The 19850-nt window shown below is 42.2% G+C and overlaps 1 protein-coding gene across 1 annotated transcript in view; it reads left to right on the top strand.

Moving 5' to 3' along the window:
• BSN (bassoon presynaptic cytomatrix protein) overlaps window positions 1-17729 on the top strand; it is a gene marked incomplete at its 5' end in the record, with an annotated part of 242008 nt that extends 224279 nt beyond the window's left edge. Inside the window, 5 exons of the mRNA XM_083352936.1 lie at window positions 7544-9704; window positions 10055-10959; window positions 12139-12232; window positions 16145-16285; window positions 17149-17729. Of these exons, the coding sequence (XP_083209062.1) occupies window positions 7544-9704; window positions 10055-10959; window positions 12139-12232; window positions 16145-16285; window positions 17149-17189 (3342 nt within the window). The 3' untranslated portion in view covers window positions 17190-17729. The remainder of the gene's footprint in view (window positions 1-7543; window positions 9705-10054; window positions 10960-12138; window positions 12233-16144; window positions 16286-17148) is intronic.
• Window positions 17730-19850: the final 2121 nt, after the last annotated feature.

The following is a 19850-nucleotide window of genomic DNA, read 5'->3' as shown; positions in this document are numbered from 1 at the left end:
AGATTGCTTGGTGTATGAAAATTGAGCTGGATCTGATAATATTTCATCTGTTCCTTTCAAAGTCCCAAAGGTCTTAGACCAGTCTGCTGGTTTTATCAGTGGGTCTTTATATAAACACCAGGCCAGGAAAGAGGGAGAATATTTTCAGCTTCAGATGAAGAATAACGTAATCACTCCTAATGTCCAAAGCAGGTTCTGAATTTACAGTGTGAGCCAAACTTCATAAATTGTATTACATCTCTACTTCCCTGCAGATCCACCACTGGATCTGTTCTTATTCGTGCTTCTTTCCACCTGCCCTGGGCAGATTGGAGCCTTTTTTTTAAGCCCCAAAAGCTTTATTTTTGTATTTTAAAAAGTATGGCTTTTAAAAAATTTAAATGGATTGTTGAGAAAATTTATACCAAGCAATAAGCCCACACTACAGCCAGCTTTTTATCTGACATGCTTAAAATTTATATCACCGGTTTCTCAGAACACTTTCCAAGACAATGAACTATATAAGCATAGTTAAAATGTTGTATTTGTCTTCATTCAAACTACTCAGCATATCCCTAATATGACGTTAAGTGCTATGAAACCTACAGAAATAATATAGATGTTGAAATATCATCCTGTCTCTCTCACATAAATTAATAATGGTATCAAATACATTGAAAGTGTATCGTAGGGTGGTTAAATTACTAAATATGTGTGTTATCATGATACATTTATCATATAAAAAAATTAATTTCCTTTTTCCTTAAATATATTTCTGATACTGTGGAGTCTGTGCACATTCAGATATTAAACACAGTTAAATTCAAAACAGAGCTTCATCTCGGTTTAAGAAACACGTGGTAATACAAAAGTAAATGGTTTGTTTGTCTGCCATCTAGTGGTAGTAAAAGGAAATACCATTTTCTGTCCATAAAAATACAGTATTTCTTACTGACATACACAGGATTCTGACCTTTTACTTCGTAGTTAAAAGGCATCCTGTATTCCCCAGAATATCCTTCTCAGTTAACTTTCTTTTACAAGAGCTAAAGCCAACTGTAGTACCATTCTGCCTGAAGAAATACCATGATGTCTCATATCTGTCATCAATCAAAGCAAAAGAGGCAAGGTGTTATAACTGACAGGGAGAGATTCATTTTTTGATTTTAGCCACCAACAGAGATCAAAAATAGGGAATGAACCCTGTCTTACTAAAAATATGGAAAAGGGCTCTGGCTGGAATACATACATGCATATTTCCCTGAAGATAAAGATGATAATATACTTGCCACAATTTTTTTCTAGCCCCCCCTTTCCCCCCCTCCCTTAGAAAGGAGAAGGCAGGAATTAGGAATGGACAGCAATATAAGGAAAGTGTGCTCTCATCCTTTCCTGCTTCTCTGGAAAACTTTTCAATTATCTGTACAAAGAGAATGAGTTGGTACTTAGCCTTAAATATAGCAACTAATGTATGATTGCATTTTCATATGGATCTTGCAATGGGAAAGTAGGGTTAAAATGCCCCATTGACTAGAAGGCCCTGAAACTCTTCCCCCACCCAAAAAAACACCCCAAGCCCATCATATGAAGCTATTGCAACTTTTATTATCTCAGACTTGAGATCCAGCAGATTCTTGGGGAATAGCACTGACAGTTTATACTGTGGACCAGTGAAGCCAAAAAACATAGCCTGTCCAAAAATTATTTATATTTAAAGAGACAAAGAGATTATTTTGATTGCAATGTAAACATATTTGCCAGATCCATCCATCCTTCCTTCCTTCCCTCCTTCCTTCCTTGACATTTCAGAGAACTATTTCATCTTTTCTCTTGTTGTAAAAGCAAAATTATAGTGCTAAAGCATCTTGCTGAACAGAGGTGTATATTTGTGTGTGTGTGTGTATAGGAAATAGGGAGGTTTGCTCTAACCTGCTGTGTGTGCAGTTTTTCCAGCTGTTTCACATGATGAATAGCAATTGAATCTATAGCAGACTTCTCCTGTTCCAGTTCTTTGTTTATTCACTTATATGTCATGTGTGGAGACCTACAGCTTCAGATTGATACTTGTTTGCTACAGCCTTGAAAGCATCATTCTTCCAGGGTTTTCCAGATGAATGAAGTAGACTAAGTGCTTTTGCAAAAATTGCACTATTCCTAAAATGAACGTTGTCAGTCTAATGTTTACAGACAAGCATTTTTTGTGTTTTGAGCCTCTGCAGGTGACAGAACCTAGTAGACTTTTGCTCATCTATGAAGTTAAATATGGCTTGCCCTGTTACTGCTGTATTTGGATATGAATTACAGGGCTGCCAGCTGGACTAGAAAGAAAAATAAATCATGCAAGAAGGTAGTGGCAAGTAATTTTAATAGCATCTCTAATAATGAGAAAACTACAGAAAACTCTTATCACCAGGAGCCAATCTCTACTTGAGGAGTGCTTCAGTTTTTTAACCTTTTATTTTATTTCCTTACCACTAATCAAGACTGGTGCAAGATGCAATTTGCAAATGACCTTCAGCCATTACTTTCAGAATAAGTGTTTGAAAGCAAACATGTTTAGCAAGTTGACTCCTCTGCTAAAATAGCAAGTCCCCTAAAAAAGGGAAAGAATCTTTGTGTGAAAGGAAAACACAAAGAACTAGGTGTATGTATGTTTGAGACCAGGACCGAAAGATCTGAAAACAGATCTCAAGCAATGCTTGTGACTACAAGTAACGTTGTAATATTTCAACTGTGGGGTTGAAAGAGATTTTGAATGTTTGACACGGTGGTCAAAAGGCAATTACAGAAGTACTATACTGTATAGCCTCTACATTTGTGAAAAGTAATATTTATATTATATTCTGCTAGTTCCAGCCTCCACCTCTGTTTTGGGTCCCACTGTTTAAGAAGTCATCAGGCAAATTGGAGCAGGGGCAAAAATGGGTAAAGTGGATGAAGGAAGTCCTGTGAGAAGAGATGGAAGGAACATATGTGTTGATCATTGATAGAAAGATTCCATGAGGGGATGAAATCCACAATTGCCCATGAGAATCACAGCCAGAAGTGGTTCACAACCACTAAGGCAGGGTTCTTCAAAATTGGCCCTTTTATGACTTGTGGACTTCAACTCCCAGAATTCCTCAGACAGCGTGCCTGGCTGAGGAATTCTGGGAGTTGAAGTTCACAAGTCATAAAAGGGCCACGTTTGAAGACCCTTGCATTAGGGGATAAGGGCAAAAAATCTTAATGATAAAAGTAGTTTGATGATGAAATGAATAATCTAGGAGAGTTCTCATTTCTAGAAATCTTCAAATAAAGCCTGGACAGCCTTGGTACAATATTTAGGTTATTTATCATGACAACTGAACCCTTACTTGAAGAGATACTTTATAATAAAAATATATGAATTCTTGGCTTTGGTACTAAATATTTTAATTTATATCCAATATTTCATACCATAAAACATTCTTTCTCTGGGACAATGTTCCCAGCAGTATCCCAAAATATTTCAATTTGATTAATTGTAAAGCAATGTATATTTTAAAAGAATACCTTTAAATGACAGCTGCATTCTGGCATGTATCTTATTCAAACTGAATCTCCTTGTGTAGATAATGTTAGTATGTGCAGTGTATTGATATAATAGGCAGGACTATTTTATAATTGTGCCAAAGAAATGTCACATTTATACTTTTCTGCTTCCTATTTGCTTCCAACCACTTCTTTCTTTTTTGCATCCTCAGAATCCTAAAATCCCTGATTTCCCAAATAACATTTCTCCAATCTGTTTAACACACACATGATCTAAGCAACAAGAGTAGAGGGGGGCTTTGTGTATTTTATAATTGAGGTTGCATTGTTTTAATAATATTTGTGAAATCAATCACATAATAAGAACATTCTGAATCACAGCAGGGCCCACCTAATCCTGTATCCCATTACCAACATGTGAGGCCAGATGCCTCTTGGTGAAATATACAAGCAAACGGCCCATTCTTTTTCACTTTAACTAGAGATGACTAAATATTCAGTAATCAAGGCTAATGATCCTAAGTGAGCCTGTCTTATTTTTATTTATTTTTATTTTATTAAATTTGTATACCGCCCTTTCCCGAAGGACTCAGGGCGGTTTACAGGGCATTTAAAACAACCAATACAAAAGTTAAAAACAAATTTAAAAAGATTAAATCATCCCTAGGATTAAAAACCCCAGTTAAAAATTCTCAGCCTGGGCCGGAGAGCTCAAAGAGCTAGGTTTTCAGGTCCCGGCAAAATGTGCGGAGGTCGGGGGCAGTCCTAAGCTCTTCTTCCCCATGAATTTCTGTAATTCTCTTCTCTAAAAAAATTCCATGCCTGCTCATAATATTTTTCCACTCCTTCCGTTGGAGTTCAGCACTCCATGATATGCTATAACAGATCATATGTACACACAAAATAGAGATGACACATTTTACAAATGATGCAGGCTCAAATTCTTGGCAGATTCATTTGACTTCTCAATATCACAAATTATCCTGAGCCATTTTGGAAGTTCTGCTTTAGACCTACAGTCACCTGATTGACAGCTGACACAAGACATCTGAATTAACAATCTTACATCTAGCTTAAGGACAGCTTGGTGGGATTTTTAGACACTATAGGTTGGCCTAAAGTTGCATATTGAGAAGAAAAATGCTAACACAGTTGGAATGCTGTACCCCGTTCAAGCCTTATTCAGTTCCTGGATCTGTTATTGTAACAGATCCAGGAATTATGGTAGTTTCTCCTCTTTTCTGTTATTAGGCTGGGTACAATGCATCTACACAATGATGGACATTCCTAAAGCCAGGAGATAAATAGGGACTTTTGTCATTTATAGGGAGGCAAAAACTCTGTTATTGTTATCTGTTCTCCATGGTACAGTGACTGAAGTTATTGTCCCAGAAAGCTCATGTCCCTTTTCCTGGTATGCAAGCCCAATGAACAACACAAGATAGGTGGCAAGGTCTAAGACTTTTATTTACAAATAAAAGGTTGCCCAGAAGCAAGTTCCAGAATGGGCACACCCCTGCTCAGAGTGGGCCCCCTTTTATACAGTTTTGAAAAGCATACATTGCCATGAAACAGTCATGGGAGCATACATCACTACAAACCAATCACTAACAGCAAATTTATGCACAACATTTCAGTAGTCAGAGTAACCAAAAAAAAACCCTATTGCTATATGCTAAATAATTCATACATATGTTAGAGTATCTTAAAATGGCTGTTCTAACAATGACTAAAACATGGGAGAAAGATTGAAACTGACCTGTGCCATGGAAATTTATTGAGTGACTTAAGATCAGTCCTGCTCTCTCTTCATTGCCTATTATATGGGGATTTTGTTGTGGGGATAAAATGGAGATCTCCACATAAGTTTTGTTCTCCATCTTCAGGAGTGAAGACAAATGCCAGAGTACTTGGCAGATAGTTTGAGGGAGATTGTGTGGATCTGCACGTGTCTGTGTGCTCTCTGAGGAGCCACAGCTACATCAGGAGCATTGTAGAGTTTGCAAACTTAATGTCCTTTAAAATTCTTCACCATGGTTGCGAGAAAGATGGCTAATCCTGTTGTCTCCTGGTACTCAAACCTGCTGAAAATTGCTGTCCTGAAATCCCCATACGAGAGGCAGACATGTGGGGCACATGTGGGTGATGTCCTATCCTCTCCTTATTCAAAGGATTAGCCATCTTGCTCACAACCATGGTGGAAACTTTTAAAGGATACTAAGTTTGCAAAGCTCACTTTCTAATCAGTTTCAGAAATTACTGATTAACTACTTCTAAGCTATTAGAGATCTTTGGGCTGACACGTAAAAAACACTGGGTGAGTCTGCCTTCAATCCTGCATGAAAGAAAATTTTAATAATAAGCATAAGAATGTTTTTCAGATTTCTGCATCAGTCTCAAAGAGGTGCTAAGCAGAAACGCATTGTCTAAATCAGTAGCCCCCCAGGGACCAGTTTTGTGGAAGACAATTTTTCCATGGACCAGGTTGGTGATGGTTTCAGTTTTGCTCATTCACCCACTATTCACCTCCAGCTGTGCGGCCCAGGTCTTAACAGACCATGGACTGGGATTGGTCGATAGCCCAGGAAGACTCCTGTTCTAAATCATTTTCAAAGCATGTAGAGCCAAACTAGAGAATAACACTTGCTAACAGATACTTCTGAAGAGATCATGACATTCTTACTTTCTTTTCCTCATTAATTACTCCTTTCTTTCTCACTCCTCATCTTGATTTATGAAGCTGACTTATTATACTATGCCTTGAGAAAATCCAGTGTTCAATAAGAAGTAAAAACAACTCATATTGAAAATATCAAAAATTAATATATTATTTCTATTCATCAAATAGTTATCATGTCAAACTGATGATATTTGTCCTCCAAGCTAGAGGAAATCTGAAGGCGTTCCAGCTCTTCAGGATCAATCTAATAGGCTGAATTGCAACAGCTACTATTAACATCATCTGGATCATATGATAGCTTCTTTTTTATTATTGATCCCAAGTATTTTTTTAAATATGCGTATTATTTGCATGATTTCATTTAGTCTTACGGGGCCTTTTTTTAAAACAACAACAACACCTGTCTTGCAAAATTCAGTGAGATGCAACATTTTTTTAAAAAATAGCACTTATGTGAAATCATTAGCCATTATGATATTAGGGACCCTTTCAGGGCTATTCATCATTTGTGGATTTTGCATAGCGTTCCAGCCTAACTGCAAAAATAACAAAAAAAACAAACATTTGAAATCCTACAACAATCTGAGTTGCAAAACCAGTGAATTTTAATTTCTTCAGACGCCAGCAAGACTACCTAAGAAGATATGTCAAACACAAGGCCCGGGGGCCGGATCCGGCCCGCGAAGTGGGTTCATGCGGCCCGCAAAGCCATCCTGGAAACAGTGAGGGAACGGCCCCCACTGCCTTGGCCCTGGCCCAGAGACCCTTCTTCTGCCAGAGACCCTCAGATCTGTCCCACTCCTGCCCAGGCCCCCATAGGGACACTTGATGCGAATGATGTAGAGCTGGCCACGCCCACCCAGTAGGCCATACGCACTCTAGCCACGCCCACCCAGTAGGCCACACCCACCCTGACCACACCCACCCGGCCCCCTGAAGGCAACCGCAATGCTGATGCGGCCCTCAATGAAATTGAGTTTTACACCCCTGACCTAAGATATAGAGATGTTTCATCTGCAAAGCAGAAATATTCTCCCCACCCCCCACACCCCCCACCCCAAGTTACTCAGTTATTTAAATCTGTGAATCATACTAGATTAATTTTGTATGGGTGCGTTAGGAAAAAATAGTTTGACTTCTGCCTCTTTCCATTTTTTTTCAGTTTCGGTAACTATGTCTGTTGATAGAGCAGATGTTTGCCAGCAACATTATTATTCATTCAAGATGTTTGAGTATCAAGAAATACTTGTCTCCCACATTAGGAATTATTTTTAAAAAGTGCATTTTGTTCATATATTTTACTCCAAAGAAATGGCTGTGAATTCTTCCATCCTATCTCTAAATTTAACCAGAGCTTCCCTTGCTTTTTAGATGTCAACCTTGCAATCAAACACCCTCATTCGGAAAGTGAAGCGGACCTTGCCTAGCCCCCCACCAGAAGAAGCTCAGCTTCCTCTGACCAGCCAAGCCCACTCACAGATGTACATGCCCGGCCTCGTGCCGAAGGGTATTGGCGGGCAGCCTGTCCAAGTGACCAAAGCCAGCCTCCTTAGAGAGCTTGACCGGGACTTGAAACTGGTCGAGCACGAATCCACTAAATTGAGAAAGAAACAAGCCGAGCTGGATGAAGAAGAGAAAGAGATTGATGCCAAGCTGAAGTACCTGGAATTGGGGATCCATCAGAGAAAGGAATCTTTGCTGAAGGATCGGAATATTCGCGATTATCCATATTTGAGATGCTTGGGAGAGAATCGAGATTATATGTCTGACAGCGAACTAAATAACCTTCGCCTCTCTGGTTATGAGAGTGGAAGTCTCCTGACAAGGCCCAGCACTACCCCTTCTAACCAGTATGCAGAATTTTCCAGTACCCAGTATGCTTCAACAACTTCCTATACCCCATACCAGTACTCCTCAGTTCAGACCGCTGCACCAGGCCCAGCTACATTCCAGCAAACAAGATTTCAACCTCCATACTATCCTCCAGCAAGCAGTGGTCCTACTCAAAATGATTTCCAACCAAGCCAGATGCCTGCTTACCCTTCCCAAACTACATACCAGGCACATAGCTTCACCCCAAGCACTGGGTATCAGTCTGAACTGGGCCTACAGAGCCACCAAGGCTTCTGCCCACCGTACCAAGCTCAGACTGCTTATTCCAATCAGACACCTTTGCAGCCTGCCCAGAGTGCTCTTCTCCAGACTCATGTAGATACCCACACAACCTCCCAGAAGCCAAGACAGACCTCACTGGCTGATTTAGAGCAGAAGATCCTGACCAATTATGAAGTCATTAGCAATCCCACTGTGGTGATCTCTGCTGCAACTCCAGAAGTGATCTACAGCACCGCGGCAGTGACCAGCAGTTACGATCAACACAAAGCCCCAGATGGGAGGCCAGGAGACAGGAGCAGTGCTGCACAAAGTCCCGCTACAAGCTATTCCTCTGACTCTCTATACACCAATCTAGAGCAAAACATTCCTCGGAACTATGTGATGATTGATGATATCAGTGAATTAACCAAAGAGAGCAGCACGGGAGAGGGTCAGAAAGGGGATTTGCCATCACACGGCAGCAATGGACTGCCTAGCAAAGAAAAGAGGGAGGTTGCAGATGTAGACATGTCTAGCAGGCCTTGTTGCTATTCAAAAGGAGAAGAGGAGTCTGAAGAAGATATTTATGATCATTATGGTCCTGACCATAGGGGGAAAAGCTATCCTAAAAGCACAGAGAGCAATGGGAGAGTATCAGGTAGTTCTTATTACTATGGAGACAGTGATTATAGGTCATCCTCTCGTCCAGACAAGCATGGAACAGGTATGGGAGTACAAAAACACTCTTCAAAAAATCTGGCCCCTGCTGTCATCTCTTCCAAGCGCAGCAAGCACAGGAAACAAGGCATGGAGCAGAAGATCTCCAAATTCTCCCCTATAGAAGAAGCCAAAGATGTAGAATCAGATCTGGCCTCCTATACAGCGACTACATCAGTCAGTAGCAGCAGTGTAGCATCCAGAGCAAGGAAAATGCAAGATGATATCACTTATGGTCTAAAGAAAAATGTATATGAACAGCAGAAATACTATAGTGTATCCAGCAGAGATGGGATGGAAGAAGATGATAGAGCATATAGTGGTGGGCGATCAAGATCCTCTGGGTATGTGTCAGAAAAACTGTCAAGTCGTGAAATTAGAAGTAGATCTTATGAAAGAGAGAGCATGGAGAGGCCACAGAAAGGAAGCTCAAAGCCTTCCTCCCTTAGTATGAGTCAGAGTCGTGGGCGACCTCCAATTCGCACACAAACTTCAGAAGAAGAAAGTCCTATCAGTCCATTAGGGAAATCCATGGGTGTATCACGGTCTTCAGGTGGGCCTCTTCCTCAGTCTGCTGGAGACAGTTGCTCCCAATTTTGCTCTAGTCACTCATTGCCTGACGTACAAGAACATATTAAAGATGTGCCAAGAACCCACTCTTACAAACACGAAGAAGGCTACATCGTGGATGATTCACACTGTGTTGTTTCAGACAGTGAAGGTAATAACTACCTATAGTGACTTATATCCAAGCATGCCCAAGCGGGTCATATTTGCAAAGAAAATGCCACAAATTCCATTTGCTTGCCATGTGCCTTTATCCTGATTTCGTTTTCTGTTTTGGTGGTTTTATGTTAGCATGTTGCACATTGCATGTCCTAATGTTGCTCACTACTTGTTCAGTGTGTTTCTGCGCTGAGATTTCTGTTTTTATATTTCCTGAGTGGCTGCTGTGACATATCCTGCATTCCTGTGATTAGCTTCTTCTCTATTTCATTGCATGGCTTCAGTCACAATACATTCCTAGCTTTGGATCAGGAGATTCACTGTGATCTTTTTTGGTTTCTGAAGCCTACCACTTGGGCCAAGAGGAGACAGACTGGTTTGACAAACCAAGAGAACCTCGTTCAGAGAGGATGAGGCATTATGGTGGCCATTCCTCATCCTCTCAGAAGAGAGGTCCAATTAAACACACCTATCATGATTATGATGAGCCCCCAGATGAAGACTTGTGGCATCATGATGACTATTCCCACCCACGTCACTCTTCCTCCAAAGATCATAAGCACCATGGAGATTATGGGCGACATTCATCCTCCACCCGCCATTCCACTGATGACCTGCCCAAGAGATCATCCAGGCAACACCCAAGAGACCCAGGCCGCCATGAGTCACAGGGACGTGGACATGGACAGCCCACTTCCCAGAAGAAGGTTCAGCAATCAGATACGAGAACCCAGCAAGGTTATCCTCCCAGCTCCTCGGAGTACCCTCAGCAGTCCCGACAGCCATCTGGCTATCATCATACCTCAGAGTCCCAAAAGTCCCAGAGGCAGATGCAACAAGGGCTGCCATCTCAGCAGCCAAAATCTGAGCCTCTGCCTCACCAGCAGCAGCAGCAGCAGCAACAGCAGCAGCAGCAAAAGCAGCAGCAGCAGCAGCAGCAGCAGCAGCAGCAGCAGCAACCCAGGCAACAGCAAGTTGCGCAACAACAAGCATCATCTAGGCAGCAGCAACCACCAAGCAGACAACCTCAGCAACAGCATCAAGCGGGTCCTTCTCATCAACAGCCACAGCAGGTTCGGATGCAGCAGCAACAACCACAACAACAACAACAGCAACAGCAACAGCCACCACTGGGAACCCAGGCCCAACCATCCTTGCGGCCAGCCCAACAACAGCCTGGTCAGCCTCAGCCATCAGGCAAACCACAGCCAACTGCCCAAGCGCAACCTAGCACTCACCCAGCAGGACCAGTGAGTACAACTTCAGTTTTCTTTAGGGAGAGATGGATGTTCATCCCATCATTGCTAATTGCCTGTTGTCTTGCCCTTCATTAATGTGTGAATGATCTGTTTTAGAGTATCAAATGTGTGCATTCATCTCAATATCACACCAAAAAAAATCCACGTATTTATGGACCATATGAATCATTCTACAGTCTAAATGAATATATTATATGCAAGTAAGTCATCTTGGTGGATGGATTGTAAGAGTTAATCATAATCTCAGAGTTTAAGAGGAAACATTTTGTTCAACAGAATGTTGGAGAGAAGTAAAAAATGATTAAATGGGGGGGGAATAGAACAATTATGGGGGTAGGCCAACTCCCTAGATTTCTGAAGGAGTCAAAGGCCAGGAGAGATAAGGGACTGTGAGAATAAACTTGGGAGATAGGAAGAAGAGTTGCAGCCAGGGCAATAGTCAGACAAGAGGTATCTCCATCCACAGAAGGAATGGGGATGGAGAAAGCATGTCAGAAGGGGCCCTCCTTTATTCTCTGGAAAGTAACAACAAGGGAGGGGAGAAATGCTTACAATAAAGGTATTATTAGTACTAATAGTTTTGGTTTCCTGTCTGGATTACCTCAGAGGGCTAACAGGAGAGTAGAGCCCACAGACACAGGACTGTTTTCAGCAGTTTCAAGTTTGGGGTTTGATTCCACAAAGGAACCCAAAGATTTAATTTTTAATTTGACAAGTTAGAATATATAAATACGCAGAGGATGCTCGTATTTAATTGTATTCAGCTAAGTAACTGTAATATTTAAATCTTATTTATTTCTTGACCCAGCCTTGCTTGATCCAGCTCTCCACTATTTTGAAATGTGATTGCCTAGTTTGCTGGTCTAAAGTGAGCCCTATCTGAAAAAAGTTATCCTTCTCTGTCACTGAACTTAGAGTTACAGAAACTTAGAAACATTGGAGAGAAGAGGATCTATGGAGAACTAGAATGAGTATAGGGCCAATTAAAAATAACTAAGATGAGTCAGCTTTTTAAAATTGTGGCAACAAAGCTGCTAGGTGTGTTTTCAACAGATGGTTTTATGGTAGGATAATTTTTCTCTAACATGCATTGCTATCCCCCAAATCAGAGACTGGGAAAAAAAGAGGCTTTCTTAAACCAACAAATGAAACTCCTGTTTCCCATTATAGGCTAAAGCAGAACAGCCGGATGTATCCAAGCCTACCACAAAAGTGCCACAGGTGGGGAAAGCACCCCAGACACAACCACAGGGGACAGCTGGAGGTCAGTAAGCAGTTTCTCAACTAGGCAGGTGTTTTTTTAGCACCTGCTATTGTGTGTGCATTTCACTAGGGAACGCTAGGGGAGTTAGTTTTCGGAGGGAAGATTCCACTTGCTATTTTCAAAATGAATTCCAAAATGATCACATGACACCCTAGGCAAGATCTGGTTGAGGAGGAGCATGCCGATCTGGCTTGCATTACTGAGACCTGGTTGGGCCCAGAGGGAGGTGTCCCTCTGACTGAACTTTGCCCACCAGGTTTCCGTGTGCTTCACCAGCCTCGGGCTCAGGGAAGGGATGGGGGTGTTGTGGTGGTTGTAAGGGAGACCTTGTGTCCGCGGGAGGCTACCATTATTCAGATAGTCGGGTGTGAGTCGCTCCTCCTGAGACTTGGCCGTGGGGTTCAGTTGGGCTTGTTGCTGCCGTATCTTTCGCCTACCTGTGTAGCAGCAGCCCTGCCCAAGCTCCTCAACATCCTCTCTGGGTTGGCGGTTGAGTTCCCCAGACTTACGGTTCTGAGGGACTTTAACTTGCCATCCCTGGGAGGTTCGTCGGGGTTGGCTCGGGAGTTCATGACCTCCATGACGGCCATGGACCTGACCCAGGTAATTCAGGGCCTGACTCATGGGGGGGGGTCACACACTTGATCTTATTTTTCTATCTGGACGGTGGCTTGATGATCTGGAAGGGGGATCTCCATTTATTACTCCCCTGTCATGGACCGATCATCACCTTCTGCGGCTGGCCTTCCGCTTTGCCCCCCCCTGTCACGGGGTTATGGAACCCACCAGGTGGTTCCGTCCCAGGCGCCTAATGGACCCTGAACGGTTCCAGGAGGCGCTTGGATCTGTGCCTGCCATCTTCGCTCACAGCCCGGTCGATGCCTTAGTGGAAGCCTGGGAAAGGGCGGCCATGGAGGCACTCTACTGTGTTGTTCCCATGCAGCCCCTGACCCGGCGCAGATCCCGGCAGGCACCATGGTTCTCCATGGAGCTTCAGGAGATGAAGCGTCGGAGACGGTCCAGCCGGTCTGAGTCTGATCGATTGCGACTAAGAACCTTCACGAGGTTTTATCTCGCAGCGATGGAGGCAGCGAAGTCCAATTACTTCACTGCCCTCATCGCGTCTGCAGATAATTGCCCGGCCGCCCTGTTTGGGGTGACTCGCTCCCTCCTGAACCAGGAGGTGAGGGAGGAGCCCCTGCAGGGTCGTGCCAAGGAATTTAGTCAATATCTGGCAGATAAAATCGCTCAGATTCAGGCCGGATTGGACTCCGACTGTGCAGAGTCTGATGATGGGGAATCGAGCGGTCTTGGGAATATTATTTGGGAAGAATTTGATCCTGTGACTCCAGAAGAAGTGGACAGGATCATGGGGAGGCTGAGTTCCACTACTTGTTTACTGGACCCGTGCCCCTCCTGGCTGGTTTATGCAGCGCGGGAGGGGACACGAGGCTGGCTCCAGGCAGTAATAACTGCTTCTTTGAGAGAGGGTAGCTTCCCTGCCACCTTGAAGGAGGCAGTGGTGAGGCCCCTCCTCAAGAAGCCTGCCCTGGACCCAGCTATTTTGAATAACTATCGTCCGGTCTCCAGCATTCGTTTTTTAGCGAAGGTTGTTGAGAGTGTGGTGGCTCATCAGCTTCCTCTGTTCCTGGAGGAAGCGGATTATCTGGACCCCTACCAATCGGGCTTTAGGCCCGGGTACAGCACGGAGATGGCATTGGTCGCACTGGTAAACGATCTCTGGCGGGCTCAGGACAGGGGTTGCTCCTCTGTCCTAGTCCTATTAGACCTCTCAGCGGCTTTTGATACCATCGACCAGCGGCGCCTCAGGGGGTTGGGAGTGGGTGGCACGGTCTTACAGTGGTTCTCCTCCTACCTTTTGGGTCGTTCGCAGTCGGTGTTGACAGGGGGACAGAGGTCGGCCTCGAGGCCTCTTGTTTGTGGAGTCCCTCAGGGGTCGGTCTTCTCGCCTCTCCTATTCAACATCTATATGAAGCCGCTGGGCGAGATCATTCGTGGTTTTGGGGTGGGGTATCATCAGTACGCTGATGATACCCAGCTTTTTATTTCCACCCCAGATCAACTCAGTGATGCCCTCTCCGTGATGTCCCGTTGCCTGGAGGCGGTGAGGGTCTGGATGGGGAGGAACAGGCTTCGTCTAAATCCCGACAAGACCGAGTGGCTGTGCGTATCGGCATCTCGGGTTGTCCATTCTATTCCATCTTTATCTATAGGGGGTGAGGTGTTACCCCCCGTAGATAGGGCTCGCAACTTGGGTGTCCTCCTTGATTCACAGCTCAATTTTGAAGATCATATAGGAGCTGTGACTAGGGGGGCTTTTGCCCAGGTTCACGTGGTGCACCAGTTGCGGCCCTATTTGGACCGGGACGCCCTACGCACAGTCACTCATGCGCTCGTGACCTCTCGGATAGACTACTGCAACGCTCTCTACATGGGGCTGCCCTTGAATACCACTCGGAGGCTCCAGCTGGTGCAGAATGCAGCCGCGCGAGTTGTGATGGGGGTCTCCTGATACTCCCATGTAACACCTCTGCTCCGCAAGCTGCATTGGCTTCCAGTTATCTTCCGAGTGAGATTCAAGGTGCTGGTGATGACCTATAAAGCCCTAAATGGCATGGGTCCGGGTTATTTACAGGAGCACCTCTTGCCAGTGTTAACTTCCCATCGCCCTGTGCGCTCCCAAAGAGAGGGCCTCCTCAGGGTGCCGTCAGTCAGGGAATGTCGACTGGCGGCTCCCAGGGGGAGAGCATTCTCTGTGGGTGCGCCTGCCCTCTGGAATCAGCTTCCAGTTGAGCTCTGGATGGCTCCCGACCTTCGCTCTTTCCGCCGTGACCTGAAGACTTGGTTGTTTGAACAGGCCAGCCTGGACTGAGGGATTGGATTTTAGAGTTTAAATTTTAAAAATTTTAAATTTTAGAATGTATTTATTACTTAGGGCTATTGATTTAATCGTATTTTAATTTTTATACCTTCGGTGTTGTTAGCGTTTTAATTGCCCTGTACACCGCCCCGAGTCCTTAGAGAGGGGCGGTATATAAATCTAATAAAATAAAATAAAATAAATAAGAAAAAAGGGAACATTTGGGTACCGTTGGCCTCAAAATGTGTGCCAATTAGTATAGAATTAATTCACAGGAGGCTAGAATTGTATAAGTGATGGTAAAGGCGTCACAAGGAAAATGCCTAAAAGAAGTCTTCTAAGTGTCTTCTTCCCGTGAACAGAAAGGATAGAATGCCTCACCCTGATTAACATCTGATAATAAATTGCTTGCTCTTTGCTTAGCTCATCTTAAAATACTACTTTCATTGAGAAATGGATATCGATAATTTCCTGTTACTTTACGTGCCTGCAAGAAATGGCCCTTTCCAACAGAGGGTCAGTGATTGGGCAGATAAGACATGAACTTATTTTGACTTGCCCTCACACTTTGCAACCCATTTCATTGGGAGTTCAAATTGGAACTCATTTTTTTATCTTCAGAAAGTCTATCAAGGTGCATATATTCATGTTAGCCCTTTTTTATTTTATTTATCAAATTTATTGGCCACTCATCTTACCACAGGATAACGCTGTGGGGCTTTTGAACTGCTTAAATAAGGAGTGTCCAATTTTGGCAACTCTAAGAAATGTCTGGCTGGGGAATTCTGGAAGTTGAAATCCACAGCCATTTCATTATTTAGTATTTCATTATTTTAATATTTTCCCCTTTTTTGGTCACTGAGAGTACCATTTGCTGTATGGAAAGATTGGTTATATATATTATGAACAAATCAATGCTTGCCATTACATCTTTTTTCTTACAAATCTGGTTATATTTCTATAATGAGTAAAGATAATTACATTTCACTGAATTCAGACAGATTCATTTATTTCATCACTTTCTCTCACAGGCATTAAATTGGGTCCCAAACCAACAGGAGCATCCATATCTGCAGGAGCAGCAGCTGGACAGCCAGGAACAGAGGGTGAAAGTGTCTTATCCAAAATCCTGCCAGGAGGAGCAGCAGAACAAGCAGGCAAATTGTCAGAAGGTGGGAATTCTGAGTCCTAATATTTTCAAGAGTTCACTTTTTGGATGATTGTCAGACGATTGTGATTCAGATGATCTGTCCTGCTGCTCTGTTAGCAGGCAAGATTCTTGTTATAACCTCTGAACCATACACTGGGAACAGGATTTCTGAAGGACCATCAATGGTGTTGTTGTTTTTTTTGAAGTCCTACTCGGTGGTCAACCACCAAGATTAGCTTATTACTCTCTGGTACAAATGCTAGTGATTTTTTTGGGTAGCAACACCTTGTTTAATTCTCTCCCAAAAGAGTATCATTTCTGTCATTTATTTAGTTATACGTTTTGTTTGGACAACCTTTTATGTCCTTCCCATTTTCTTAGTCTCATGGGGGACACAATCAAACAAAGTAAGTAGGATTCAAAGAAAGCACCTTAAAGATATGAAAAAAACACTCCAGCCCTACACTCCTGATTAACTAAAGAAAGCTCTTTTATCTACTATTAATACCTGAGCTTCCAGCAAAATAACTACGCCTTCAGAGCTTTCTTGGAGCCCAGAGGAAGCAAGGCACGTCAGAGCATGGGGATTGCTACTGAGAAGGAGCATCACAGGAGCTTGCAAAGCTCTATTTCCATTCAACAGGCTAATTCCTCCAGAATTTTTGTTTTATTAATTGTTTTTACTGAGTGTTGTATCTGTTATATCTTTATTGCACTGATATTACTATAAAATGCCCTTGAGGTGATTTATGGATGCCATCAGGTCATGCATAAATATTTTAGGAAAAATAGCTGAAGATTTGGTTAAAAAATATAGAGCTTCAGACCTATCCTTATACTGTATCAGATGGTTTTAGGCACTGATTTCTTCCTTTACTCCAACAGCCGTATCAGCTTTTGGCAAGAAATTCACATCGTTTTGGTGAGAGTACAATATTCGGTGAGTCACACTAGGTCCTCCATGCATCAATCCACAATGTCCTTATCCGTAACTACTGGGGCCATGTCAACACACTGAAATGCCAGAGCCCATAAATTTCTTATTTATTATTTGATAGAATTCTGTTCCCATCAGTTTCCTTAAATTGACCATGTACCCTGAAGCAGGTCATCCTATTGCTGCTTAATCTGAGTATCTTTTTATTTTATTTTATTTTATTTTATTTTATTATTTTATTTTATTTTATTTTATTTATTTATTTTATTTTATTTTATTTTATTTTATTTTATTATTTTATTTTATTTTATTATTTTATTTTATTTTATTAGAATTTTCTTTCTTTTTACTAACAGCTATTTCCTTTTCTTGTTTCTCTCATCACTGATTCAGCAGGCATTTGGGGAAATAAATAAAATCTCATCCTTGCACTGGAAAAACCTATGAAGAATCTATTGGATTCATTTGCCGCTCTGGACTCTGGGTATAATAGTGAGTATCATCTATTTGCCTCCATTTCCACATCTACCACAATATGTCAGGAGTAGAAATGTGATCAATAGTTGATTTTCATCAAAAGTGACTAGGAGATAAAAATTCCTAGGAGATAAAATCCTGAAGATTGGTGGAGGCAGTTTTTAACCCAGTGATATGATTCGCTGCTTACCTGAAGGTAATTTGCCTGTGTTAAGTATGTTATGCTATTTTGAATTAAGAGAATCTCTTAGTGCTCTCATTTAAATATTGAGCTGCACAACATTACAGAAATTACTCAGAGCTCTAATAGTCCATATCAGGGCTGTGCAGATTTTATTGTGTATATTGAGCCCTAGAATCAGATTGTATGAAATGGAAGGAGCCTTATCTCCAACACAGCACCTTCCCTCTGGGACAACATCCAAAGTTCAAATTGCCCTGTCCTGCCTGACTTTAAATGAGCCTTGAATACTTGGCTTTCCCCCCAGGCTTTGGCTTGGGTGATTGTTGGGCTTCTTTAGGCTGGAAGACAGTTTTTATTGTTCCGTCTGAAAGACCATTACTCTTGCCTGATTCTGTAATATTTCTTGCCTTTTTTAATTTGTGAGACACCCAGTGTCATTCTGGAGTCAGGCATCTCTAGAAATGTGTTTTACAAATATATAAAATAAATAAATCTAGGAGGCCACCAATTGGAACCAGCAACTCCATTGCTAAGTCATTAAGTATGATATCACTTAACCATACCAAATTATTGACATCAGTTCTGGCTGTGGTCATTAATTGAATCACTGCTGGTTGTTAAGCACAATATCCCATGACTGCAACTTGCAACTTTTCGCTAGCTTCCTGTTGATTTGCTTATCAGAAGCTCTCTGTAAAGGTTGCAAATGACTATTGTGTGACTGGGATGTTGTGACTATTGTAAGTGCACGCTGATTGCCAAGCATCAAAATTGCAATCACGTGACTAACCCTAAACCTAACCCTAACCCTAAAATTTTGAGGACTAGTCATAAGTCTCATTTTTCAGTGCCATTTGATCAGTCGCTGCACAAATGGTCAGTAACTGAGGACTACCTGTGGATTCCCACACCAGAATGTTGTAATTCAGGATTACAGGAGTTCAAAGAAATGAATGACATTTTTGTTCTGCTGAACTGATTCTAGCCTCCGGGTTCCGTCAGAATTTTGCATTTATAGAACAATCACATTGCAGGATTCTGGTTTTTGTCTACTTTAAATAGCTCACTAAAAAACCTACACATTTTTAATTGGGGAGGGAAAAATGAATTTATCCCTGCTGATGTAGCTTTTTTACGTTCCCTGCTTCAGTATACGGAATGAAATATGAACTGGGTACACATCCAGGTTGGAGCAAAGAGGTGAGATAGAAAAGGGGGTCTCTTTAGGAAAATATGCTTTCATGTATATTGTCATGAGTGCTCCAGTGTTTGAAAGTGTTGCATCTCAAACAGAAGCAACTAAGTTCATTACTACTCAATTGTTCAATTTTGACTGATTACCTTTTCTAGCTGTTTCAACATTTACCTTGTATAGTGAAGTACAACCACATCATTCCCAGATATCATGATACGATGTACTGGTACTTCTGCAATTAATGTCCAAGATATTGTCCAATACCTCTGGAGGGTATTAGGATGTGGAAGATTGGATGAATTCCTACACTGGTTATTATTCACTTATCATTGCATATAAAAGATGCATCCTCTAGCTTTTTCAGTATATTTTTGGGGACTCTGTTACCCCAATTCTTGAAATATTATAAATATATTTCTGTGATTTTTTTTGTCTTATCAAGCTTTTGAAACCATGGAAAACCACTAGGCTCAGAGAATGAAACAAAAGAGCTGTTTATACCGATTTATGCCTGTGGATCCCATAAGATGCTGTTTGAGGACGTCTGAGCCAACGGTCACAGAAGACTTTCAAAGCCACTGTTGTCAATCTGTGTTGTGGAGGCCTCAAGGATTAAAGGCAGATTCCTAGACTGAGAGGATGTACATAAGAAGGTGCAATTAGAGAAGAGGGGCTTGTCACACAGACATGCAACTTTTCTGTCACTTGAGATGTTTGGGAGTCAGAAACTACCTATGACTGTAGTTCCATTTGTGCCTAGCATCTGATTTTGGGAACCATGGCCTTCTCTTAGG

Source organism: Vipera ursinii, assembly GCF_947247035.1.
Source record: "Vipera ursinii genome assembly, chromosome: 2".
NCBI lineage: Eukaryota > Metazoa > Chordata > Lepidosauria > Squamata > Viperidae > Vipera > Vipera ursinii.
Note: the sequence above shows the minus strand (reverse complement) of the source record. Positions and strands in the feature narration are given on the sequence as shown.